At 44.3% G+C, this 12,432-nt stretch overlaps 1 protein-coding gene across 1 annotated transcript in view; it reads left to right on the forward strand.

Annotated features, from left to right (window-relative positions):
* Positions 1-12,432, forward strand: part of LOC120446639 (homeobox protein invected) — a 32,843-nt gene that overhangs the window by 19,144 nt on the left and 1,267 nt on the right. Inside the window, exons 2-3 of the mRNA XM_039627707.1 lie at positions 10,914-10,919; positions 12,137-12,303. Coding sequence (XP_039483641.1) covers positions 10,914-10,919; positions 12,137-12,303 — 173 coding nt within the window. The remainder of the gene's footprint in view (positions 1-10,913; positions 10,920-12,136; positions 12,304-12,432) is intronic.

Raw genomic sequence — 12,432 nt, forward strand, 5'->3', positions numbered from 1 at the left:
TTTAAATACCTTATTATTTAATTTTTTAATACTATGTTTCTATAGGCCGAATCCCTTCCTGCTGTTGGCCAATTCTTAATGAGTTAATTAGCGCAGGCAAAAACATTTCAGCCACACAAAACAGACAGCTAACATGGGGATAAATAAAAACAACATTCGAGAGAAACAGAAGAAGCGCGTTCGGTGGAAAGGGCATCTTACGGGAGATTTAAATAAACTTTGTTGCAGCTGCATCAGACGGCAGGAGAAAGAGACGCGGCTAGCAGATGATGAATCAACTATTCCCGATCCCCGATCCCCGATCCCCGATCCCCGCCCGCCGACCCTCGACTCATATGAGAGATTCTAGCACGCGTGCAAGTAATTAAGCCCCCAAAGATGAGACATCTTCGTATCTCACACACATAGATCCCCGATATCGTTATCGATCATGTTCATCTTGCACGCTCCGCGGCGAAGAATTGCAGGAGGGAGAGGGGATACAAGATACGAGAAGAGTGACCTGAAGACGCGGCTGCAGCTGAGGAGAAAGTATGCAGCGGAGGTTGGGTTTTTGTTAGTCGGTGGTGGTGGTGGTGGTGGTGGTGGTGGTGCCTTAATGACATGCTAATGACTCCAAATGAGTTGACTTTAATGTAATTGAACAATTAACTAAGATAAGGATGCGGTCGTTGGGCTCGATTCGGGGAGGTCAGGAGGGAGTGCGGGGTAAGAAAGAGAGGGAGGAAGGCAAGGAAGGGCGCTTGAGTTTTTGTTTAATGGTCCACAAAAAACGTAATGGTGAGTTCCTTTTAAAGTTGTAGTGCCTGGACAAGGTATATATGGATAAAAATATCTGTAAAAATTTTACAAAATGTATATAGGGAATGTATTATGGAAGCTATTTACCAACCAGCCTCACAGCAGAACTTTCCAATCCGATTTCTCCCCACAGCAAATCATACACATATGATGGCGCTAATTTCTTTATTCATGTATCATCGCCAGCGTTTCAATCCGGAACTCCATCCACTGGGGTTTCTTCGCACCCTTCTGGAGGCTTGGGAGCCCATTTCATTGGGTATGCAGCGCATGAAGTTGCGGAAAACAAATTTACTGGCATGCCACAGATTCAGATGCAAGTTGCAAGCTGCAAGCTGCAAGCTGCCTCCGCTTTCAGCTTAATTGCGTGCATAAATTGTTTCAATTTCAATAAAAAAGCAGCTCACTGCGAAACAAAAGCAGAACAGAATGTTGCACAACTGGCCGGGCCAGAGAGTATCAATCAATGTGAGAAACTCGGCCGGGCGATTGTTTGGTTGCATTTAGTTTAGTTTGTGTAATTAATATTCTGTGCACTCACTCACATCACCGATACACAGATGCCCAGCCTGGGATACATTTACAGATCCAGATACATTTACAGATACAGATACTTGAACGCAGATACAGCTACAGCTACAGCTACAGCTACATTCGTGTTAACAAGCCCAACAACAATTGACATCTGCTGCTGTCTGGTCTCGTTTTCTGTCCTGGGCTCTCGCCTCCTGACTAATGGCATAGAATTTGCCGAGTTTGAATAATGAATGTACTATAGTATATAGAGTGAATGTCGCAGTGCACAAGATACTAGATAGATCAACCTGCCGCACTCCCAATGCCCGACATTTTCGACAAACGCTTTGTAATTGAAATGTAAATTGAGGCCCGGGCTTAATTGATATGCTCGGCCCCCCACTTTTCGTTCAATTTGCATCTCGGTAAATTAATTTCATCCCGGGAATACATCATGAGTTGACGGTTTCCAAGGGCTGGCTGGATTATTTTCCAGCCTGGGGGTGGTTTATACGTTGAATATCGTTGAATCGCTACAAAAGCTTTGACACGGTCCAGCAATTTCGATTGTGTCAAGGGTTATTGTCTGATTTCTGATTGACTAAGCCGTAAACGTATAATAAAGGCTGTGAAATTAGCTGTTTATTTGATAATGTCTGTTATTGTACCATTTATTTTCAACAGTATATAAGAGGTAATTCACAGTACTCTACAATGTATGCTAAGATCACACATACACAACAGCCAAGTAATTGTTCATGTCATGATTTCGGGAGCAGCCAAAGGAACTTTTTCTTTATTATACGTACGTTTTTATACGTAACAGATAAACCACTTTTCCCGTATCTCCGCCCACCCAAGTACTAACAAATTTAATTAAATTTTCGATTCCCCAGATCTCCGCCCCTCGCAGTCAATCCAATCCACTTAATAATTGAGTGTGGTTGCTGCTGAAGGGTGGTGACTGGTGGGTGTACAAGTGTGCTTAAACAAGCTTTCATGCAGCAAATTCAATAAGCCCGAATCCAATAAAATCCACCCCTCAGTCGACGGCAAGCTCAGTGCTTCATCATCACCTCCCCGGAAAATCACCTCCTCCTCCGGGGGGAAATTGTTTGAGTGTGCGGCTTATCTTGTCGACACACTCGTGGGTGGTTTTCTGTACAGTTTTCCCCCCCGAACGGTGGTGACAAAATGTGGCTTATGATTAGCGTGGAAAATAAACAAGGGACTCTTTTTGTTTCCGCTTATTTGTGGTTTGTCATCTTGTTCGGCTAAACATATTCATGCGGATGCGCAACCCTCATTCGATGGTCGGTTTGGAGAAGGGGGGGTGGAAAATCTGCCATTTTTATCGGGGGCGTTGCCAGAAAACTTGTTGTTGGCCGAAATCGTCAACTCGAGGCTAATAACTCATTTAAAAATGAAAAGACGGCTTGACAACGCTGTTGCAGCTGCTGCAGCTGTTGCAACAGCAACAGCAACTGCAACAGTGGCCCCCAGAGCAAAATAACTTAATTTCATAAATGGCCACGGAGAGTCGCCAAAGTGGAAAACGGCTTTTAGCCGGCTGAAAATTTAGCTGCCATGTTTGACTCTGAATCCAGTCGACTGATTGACGTTGCCAGTAAGCAATCAGCCATGCAAGTGTGTTTCTTTCTTCTTTTTTTTTCTAGCTGTGTCCGCGCTAATAACTTGGCCAATTCGTGTGCTTAATTATGCTTGCAATGCCGCCGTTTTTTCCTCTAACGTTCTTCTTTTCATATGCTAAAATTGCCTTCGGCCTGGCAGTGTTTTTCTGCATTTTCTTGCATGCAACATTTGCATTGATTGTCGGCTTTTTCGCTCAACCAAATTGCCGCCAGTCAGCCAATTGTGGTTTATGGAAATTATAATGGTGACATTTTCATTCCATGCCTAATTGGGCCTGCAAGAAACTCCGCTTTGGAAGTGGCCAAAAGACTTGCAGTCCGGGCCGCGACAAGTGAGTTATTAAACGGCGCTGAACAAGGCGTATTAGTAATGCCAATTTGTCGGCAATCTCGGCTTTTTGTGGAATATAACCAATAAAAATATTTTGTTTGCAGAACACAAGATTTAGCTGTTAAATTAAAAGATAAATAAGAAATTTAACATTAGATATGATTTCATCCCTACTAATTCATTAAAAATGCAAATCATTAGCCATCAAATATATATCTTTTTACATCTCGCCAAGTGCAAATTAAAAGTTAAACATGCGAAGTTTATGTTTTCGATGCGATAAATGACAAATCTGTCAAGGTAAAAATGGAAATTTAATAAACAAATTCTTATTAAAAAGTGGGAAAAATTAGATATTTTATACTACTTTAGTTGGCTTGAGAGACGAAAATAATACATTTAAGTTTATGGTACTGTGTGTTACCAAAAGTTGCTAAAATATATGTGTACTATAGTGCCCACGCCCACTTAACTTGATACGCTCCTTGCCTCATTTATTCAATCACTTCGAAATCCAATTTGATTGAAAGTTTGCTGGCAAATTGCGCAAAACAACAGCAAACAAAAGTCAAAAGCGAAAAGTAAGTGAATTGAATGCAGCCGAGGAGTCGACAAATCGAATCGGAAATTGAGAATCTGCAGCAGAGAAACTTATCACAAACAAACAAACAAACCAACGGAGAACTCCCCCACAAGCGCTGATACGGACAACCAGATACGGACACACAGATACGCCCACACAGATACGGACACACAGATACAACGGATACGTATACAGATACTTTTACCACCCCCCTCCCAAACCTACGACGACTATCAAAAGCTCGTGCATGGAAGCTGTCAGCTCGAGTTGAATTTAATTAAATCCTTCATGTCGGCGTGTCTGTTAAAAATAGACAAATGACAGTTTCCTCTTCAGAAGGAAAAGGGAAAATCGAGGAAGGATGTGTAAACTGCAGGCAGACAGGGATTAGCGGGGGACGTGGGGCACTTATCGGTTGATAAGGGCCAAGTGCAGCTCCGATGACAGTTGAAATTGAAGCACAGATTACGACAAAAAGCTGAAGTTGAATTGAAATTTGCCTCGCTTGTTCACCGCTCCTCCGTCTGCCATAATTACTTAATTAAAAGCGGCGCAGGCACAACAAACACGCGAAATGGGGCTAACCAAAGGATAATAGTAATTAAAAGTCGCCAGATCGAAGCGTGAGAATTTTAACAAAAAGCTGAGTTCGGATTTCTCCCAATGCGACATTCAGAGCATATCGACGGGGTCCGCGACTGAAACTGAATGAAAACGATTCGAACCGACATTGAGCAGGTTTGTTTACGTTTTATACACTCACTTCGATGGGGGTAACATCAGCTAACACATCTAAAATGTAATAGTAATGGAAGTCAGGTTGGATAGGATATATTTTATTGAACTTTAAGTTGGTAAGAAGGTTTTGGGATGAATAAACTTAAAATAAGAATATCAAAACGCTCTTAGGTCAAATGTTATTTAAAATGGGTCTTAAAAGTATACGAGAACTATTGTCCTTATCACATATAGGGTATTTGGATAATGCATTATTATCTTCTTAATATCTACCACAACATTGCCCAGCTCCTGGAAATTGTCAGGATGCCAGAAGAAGGGGCAGCATCGATTAAGCCGAGAAGAACCGATCGAAGATTCTTCTATGCGGCGTCTGCTGGCGCCAGCTGCTTCCCGTCCCTGTCTCACCGTCTCCCTTTCTCCCTCTCTCGACCCGCTGACGTCATAAAAACTTTGATAACTTAATTAAGAACCGAAAGAGCAGCAGCAGCAGCATCCCCAATCAACTCAGGTTCAGCATTCCTTGGCTGCTGTTCCGTTCCCTTGATTTTTGTTGAAATATAAGAAACCGAAACCAAAATCGAAACCGAAACTGATATCCATACAGTAACACAGAGTTCACAGCCAAGAGAATGCGGTAGGTAAACTAAGCCAAATTAAAAGTGATCGCATCGTTTTATCGATAATTTATCAAAGCCGAAAAACCCAGTGGCGAATACTCTTTACTCCGACAAGGGCATGGATCCAATGGATCCGATGGATCCGTAAAAGCATATAAAAGTTCTCGGCGAGGGGAGGAGCGACCTTTGGAGACCATGCGAATCGGTCGACGTGTGTGGTCCACATGGCGGAATCCAAGGCGAAGTCGTCGTCGTCTTCGAAATTAGCATAAGAGCCCGATCATGACGATCATGACGATCGGGATGATGATGAAGACGATGACGCCGATGATTATGATGATTATGCTGGCCGCACCGCCTGAGACACAGAGATCAGCTGCATGGACAATGTGAGTGAGCGTAAGAGCCAACTCAGAGGCATGGCCAAAAGCCGGGCCATAAATCCAACTCGAACACCACCGCACAGGTGGTCAACTTGGGCGGCTCGCCCTGCTGATATTTAAAACAAACTGTTGTGCTTTTCAATTACTTTATAGTACGTACACGACATACGAACGATCGCTTGGCTTTCTGGCCAGGCTTTTGCTTTGGCTTTGGCTTTGGCTTTTGGCCGAGTCCGTGCCCCTGACGCTGCCTTTTTGTTCGCCACACAGGCCAGTCATAAAAAGTGATTCAGGAGCGGAGCCAATGGGTCGAGGGACTTGGTGGTGCTTAAGTCTAATTCGTTCAATCAGCCAAGTATGCTATTTGAAAGCATTTAAAGATCCATTCCTTACAACGGGGCAAGATTATACAACATAAACTACCAACTTACTAAAACGTTCATTGCAAAAGATCTTTAAAGTACGTGAAATATAAAAATACTTTATAAATAGTATTTTTATATAGTGCCAAACATTTGAAATATTTTCTGATTAACTTGATTTCTCGAATTCGCTCCTGTTCTCGAGACACTGTGCCCCTGCATTGGCACAACAAGAAATATGGAAAGAAAAAATCTTATGAGCTCAGCTGTGCTATTAATTGTTTTATTAAGACATTTCAAGATTTAACATGCCATACACCCTACCACACAATGGCCCAGGCATAGTCGACTTTGGCAAAAGCTCATTAGCTATTTCTTTAAGATTGTTTAAGTAATTTACGTAAAAGTGAAATGCGAATTCAGAAAGCAGGTCAACTCTCCTTATATAAAATCAAGGCAATTTCAAAGCCAATTTAATACGCGAATATTTGGTTGCGCAGGGCACTGACTGAGTGCATCAAACTGGACCAAAAGGGGCTAAGCCCAGTGATCTGGACCTTCAGTCGGAGCCCTGCATCTGAGATCTGGAATCTCAGTGGATCGAGTGGGTCTCGGTCCGATCTTCTGCCTCACTGCCTTGCCCATCATCAGCGTGATCATCATCGCGATTGGGATCGTGATCATGGACCTGGGCATTTGGTGTGGTCCAGTCTCCAGTGCGAGTGGTTTGCATCTCGGTGATCCGTGGAAGATTGATGTTAATGTCGGCATCGCCCTGGTGTGAACACACTTATTCGCATATTTGTTTTGCAGCCCAGACATTTGGCCATTTGCTCATTTGGCCACACACGACGCTGATGGTCCATCGCCGCTAATAGAGCCATAAAGCGAACATTTATTGATCTACAAATTATTTGGGCGCTGCTGCTGCTGCTGCCACTGCCGCTGGGGCTCATCTCAGTTATTTTGCTGTTGAATGCTGCTTTCGTGGGCTATCTAAATATTCATTAGTGTCTGGGCGGCTTGATTGGTCGTCGGTCGATCGCCTCAGAGATCGCGGGATTCTTCGATTTAATTTTATTTTTATAGCCCCTCCAAAGAACCCGCTGACTACCGCAACCGACAAAAGAGCAAATAAACAAACACTCTTTCGATACCAAAGCGATACCTTTCGTTTCGGGTGGTCCCACGAGATCAGCGCCTCTGATGTGTTCATTAGGGTGAAAGTAACTCCCAGACTGTCAGACTGTCAGACTGTCAGAGTGCCAGAGTGCCAGACTTTGACTGATCTAATTGGAGAAACTGGAGCTGAGACTGTGATCGAAATCGAGACTAAGCTAAGCTGAGCTGAGCTGAGCTGAAACTGAGGATTGCGTTAATTGAGAGGCCATAAAAGTGCACTAATTTAGTCGAAATATCCATAGAAGCGTAAAATGTTCACACCTCAATTGCACAAAGGCAAAGCAACGTGTCTATTAAGGCGCGCTAAGCTCGCGATACGTCTACATGCACAGTTGCAGATTTAGATACAGCTACATCTACAGCTACAGATACAGATACTCTGGCCGCCCATATCGGTGTCGCCCGTACTTGAGGCCTCCGGCAATCTCAGTCACAGCTCCAAACCCAATCCGAATCCGAATCCCAATCCCAGTTGCAGTTGCAGTTGCAGACCACCTGATGCTCAGCACTGCCGGATGGATTACAGTTTCTTAATGAAATTGTTTGCTAATATCAGCGGAAAATGCGGTTTGCAATTTGTCAAACCAGTTGCGGCTGCCTCATGGACCCAATCAATGCTGTAGGTGTAACCGATATCTCGGCCAGGGTATTGAATCGCTAAAGGTGTGAGAGCGCGTAAAAGGTTGGCTCGGAATTCGCTGGGATCATTGAGGAATGTCCTCCTCGTCGGCAGTTTCCACTGCGACACAGCTCAACCAAGCCATATTTAAAGTTATAGTTATGCGGGGCTTAAATTACCTAATAGATACTTCAGATTTTAAAACGATTTTGTCGCAGTATTTTGCTTTTGATTTTAACATTTATGTATAACCTTGATTGCTGATTTTCCGATGGCGTAATTATAGCTGTTGTTGTCGCAAAGCTTGGCTCACATTTTCTACTTTCATTTGCCGCCTTCAAAACGCGTTCGAAGCAACATGTTTTGACACCTCCAACTCGCCCATGGAGCATATTCAATGAAGCGCCCTGCGATGAAAGCACCGCGAGGACAACTAGTGTGTGCCCCTCCAGCGATTTCATATGCAAAGCCAACAAGGGCTATGCAAATTAGCCAGCGGCAGTGGCAGTGGCAACAGCGAACACACATAGCTAAACACCGGCACTGATAGAGCAATTAAGAAATATGCTTAAAAATATTTTCATGCAGGAGAGCAAATTATGCGATGGAATGCTGAATGTGGTCGCTAGCCTTTGGCGCTGCAAGCTAGTCAGGCTGGACTGGCTCGAATGTCTATTTTCGAGCACCGGTCGGTAGATGGATCGATTGAGCGATAGACAAAACGTTGACGAAGTTCCAAAGCTATACACCTATGTATGTATGTATGTATATATATCCACAGATCGGCATCGTTTGTCATCCGGCGATTGCGATTGTGACTGCGAGTGTCGCGCTGTCCGCGTCAATCACTTCAATTAAACGTGCAATCAAACCGATGAGCGACGCGTCGTCATGTCAATATTCATCAGTGTCGCCAAACCGCAGCGTTAATTTGCCTGTCTGCCAGGTTGGTCGCTTGGTCGGTGGGTTGGTGGGTTTCTGCGTGGGATCGAGTGATCTTTGATCGGCAATCAGAACTGTGGATGCCGAATAACCACCGATCAATCATCGAGCGCTTTCACTTTTCACATGTAAATTTCCCCGGCTATGTGTTGTCTTTTATGGCTTATTAATGATCTCTGGGCTCGAATGTGCGATCATTAGAAACAGATACGAGTTGCGATCGTCGCGAGACAGATCGCTTACATCGAAGCTCGGCGTTTGAAACTTATGTGACTGGTTCTCGATCGCCAGACCGGCTCCGTCTGTATCTGTATCTAAATCTGAATCGGTATCTGTATCTGTATCTCCATATGTATCTGTATCTGTATCTGTTTCGGTTTCTGGCTCCCCTGTGACGCGATCGGCGTGGTCTGCGTGTGGCCCGTTAGTTTGAGATCTTTATAAGTCAATTTCGGGGCTTTTGGGGCGTGAGTTTCCGAGTTTCATACCGAGATGGTACACCTGATCCTTGGATATGCGGCTCCTACTGGAGTCACAATTCCTTGGATTTAATTGCGCAGTGCCCAGGTTCTACGGCAGGTTCATTCATTTTCCCGCCTTAAAGGTAACTAACCCGATCGGCTGGATGCTGGATTCCTTTTGTGTGCTCGCACTGCTGCTTTTGGCATTTGCAACTCATGTTAAGCATAAATAAAACAAATGCGTTTATTTTAAACATATGCCCCAGTGGCAGAAGAAGCCTGCTTTTTGCCTCGGCTCACTCGGCTGGCAGTTGGCAGTTGGCTTCGCCAAGTTGGGTCATTGAGGCTGCTGATGAAGACATCTTCCCGTTTTTGTTTTCTTCGCCGTCTGTTCTGTCGCGTTATTGTTTTTTGATGAACAGGAATTTATGTGAATGTGCGTCTCTGTTTTTGTTTACTTCTTACGGGCTTAGCAGTGAACAAGGCCACTGTTTCACTTTTTTGGGAATTGTCGACCGATTTGCGGTCAAAACAAAAACTTTTCGCTTTGTAGAATGCGTGTCTCACTGCAAAGGACTTAGGGGAGTATAAATCATGAGAAGCGCGGAGAAGGGTGCATTAAGTGTGACCAAAGCCAATAAAAATATAAGGCTGGAAAGGCTTACAACTTGGCTTTAAAGTTGACTTGTTATTACTCAGTAATAATGATTTTAAATTATTCACCCTCCACATTTACGTCTTTACTACTTTCTGCAATACTTCAGCAACATTGATTGAGTTCATATAATTTGTATTAAAGCCAATTTGAAGTAACCCCCACGGAACAACCTCCGGAAACTCCCCCGAAAAACCACTTTGAAACTTTTATTGTGTCAAATTTGCGCAGCAGAGCAATGAAAAATTTAACACGCTATAAATCACAATTTCCACAAGAGCGAAGAGAAGAGGAGAGCAAAAGATTTCACGCTGGCAATTGTTGCATTGTGAAGCGTTTTCTTTTGGGGGCAAAAGGAAACTGGCAACCCCTTAGCAATGTCCTTGCGACGCTTTGGCATGCAGCTCGAGTTTGCTTATCTCCGCTTGCCAACATGCGTTTTCCTTCAGCGCGAGCAAAAAGGGGGAGTTTTCCTCGGGGGGCGGAGGTCATCGTGACTTGGATTTTCCTGTCGTCATCGTCTCCCGGCTGTCTGACAGGTTCAAGGTCTGCCTTTGTTGCCTCTGCTGCTCTGCTGCTCCTGTTGTTTGTTTTTATCGTCGGCTGCGTGTGAAATTTAAAACCGTGATAACACCTTACAACAGCCCCGCCCACTTGTACAGACAGCCGCCCCTTTCCCCACCCCGCCCGACAATCTACAAATTTTGGTTTAATTTCGCGCCCGTCGGCAGCTTTGGCATTTTGTTGACAAAATTGATTTGTTCAATTTTTCCAACGATTTAACTTAGGGCATGACTTGGTTGCGTTGCCATTAGTGCCGCTACATTTGTTTTGAAGGTTGTTGTGGGGGGCGGCAGGCGCTTTGGGGGCGTGGCCGAGCGGGGTTGCCGGGAATTTTTGCACGTTTCGCCATCAGAAAGTTTACGCTGAGTCGCGCTGACATCGAGGAATTTAATCAATTTCCGATATTTTATTGATTCGCGTTAAAAGTAAATTAAATTTTAAATTGTCCCCAGCAGTTTACCTCAAATCGTTCTAACCTTTCTCTATAATTCCCTCTCTTTGCAGGTCGAAGTAAGTACAAAAGCACAAGTACGATGGACAGGACTCAGTGAACTGGAATTTCGGGATCGATATAATGGTGCTTAATAGTTGGACGGAATGGGTCAAGGTTTTATGATTGGGGCTTTGGAGTTTTGCTGCTGTGACTAAGCTGATAGCTAAAATTGTGGATATAATTACCAATTTATGGGCTGGCTGAAATTTGGAGTATATTAATTTTCCTAAAAGCAACATTTGCCCTCTTTACAGGCTCAGCGTTACATTAGATACATTATAAACGTTTAAATTTTTAATTTTTCAAAGACACCAAAGAACCATTCAGTAAGAGCTACTAGAGAAAGGAGCGTATCTAGTAAATGATTCAAAATAAGTCAGTTAATAAGTCTTAAACATGAAGTTCTTAAGCTGGTCGAAAGATACAAATTCATTTGCAAAACTCCATCCTCAAGACACTCACAAATGCCTTATGATAGATGGAGCTTCTAAATTGCAAAATACTTGCCACATATTTCAGTTTCGTTTCGAACATCTTGCGGTCACTTGACTTGGCTCTTCTTCGACCAAAATATTCCCATTAGTGAAACCTCATAATCGCTTCATCTTTCGCTTTCCATTTGCAATTCGGCTAGAGTTTTCCCAACTATTTCCGAAACGAGCCAAACTTTGAAACCTCATTTTCGAATAGAATTTTACTTGGCCGTCTTTGAGGCAACTTTTGGGCCAACCCACATCAAGTGGCGCGATTCTCTGCGCCTGTCCGCCCCGAATGCTGTTAATTAAATCGAAGACAACTCAAGTCGCCAGTCCGTTGGGTGTGTTTGGGTGTGTTTTGGGGGTGTTTGCCGGGTGTTATCCTTCGGGGAAAATTAGCCACAGTCAAATGTCATTGCGTTGATTACTTTTTGAAAATGACGCGAGCACATTTCCACCCGACAACTTTAATTGTTTTAGCTGGTAAACTTCGATGGGGAGGGGTTGGGGAAAATGGGGCTGAAGGACGTTACCCCGGACTCGTCTGGGCGCATTTAAATGTGAATTAATTGCCGGGCCGGACGGCATATATGAGGCGCAGGATTTATGTCCGCCCGATGAGTCGGCAGTCGGGCAGGTTGAGGGCCAGGTCCAGTCATGTTGGTGCCATTAAGCGCTCCCTGGAATTTTTATGACCTCCGCACTCATCTCGCGTCTCGCAGCTCGTCTCATTGTGTTTGTGTGTTTTGTGTTTTCAGGTCCACGAGCGCGAAAGCCCAAGAAGCCGGCGACGTCCAGTTCGGCGGCAGGTGGCGGGGGCGGGGGCGGTGGCGTCGAGAAGGGGGAGGCCGCCGATGGGGGCGGGGTGCCGGAGGACAAAAGGCCGCGAACGGCCTTCAGCGGAACGCAGTTGGCCAGACTGAAGGTAAGATGAGTTCCGCCCTAAATTCCCTCGAAATTTCACTTGGGCGCAATTTAGTGATGCACTTGAAATATAGCGAGAATATTAAATCACCAGCAAACAAGCTTTCTAAATTGTGCCTATTTGAGTGGG

The sequence above is a fragment of the Drosophila santomea genome, chromosome 2R (assembly GCF_016746245.2).
Source record: "Drosophila santomea strain STO CAGO 1482 chromosome 2R, Prin_Dsan_1.1, whole genome shotgun sequence".
Classification (NCBI taxonomy): Eukaryota; Metazoa; Arthropoda; class Insecta; order Diptera; family Drosophilidae; genus Drosophila; species Drosophila santomea.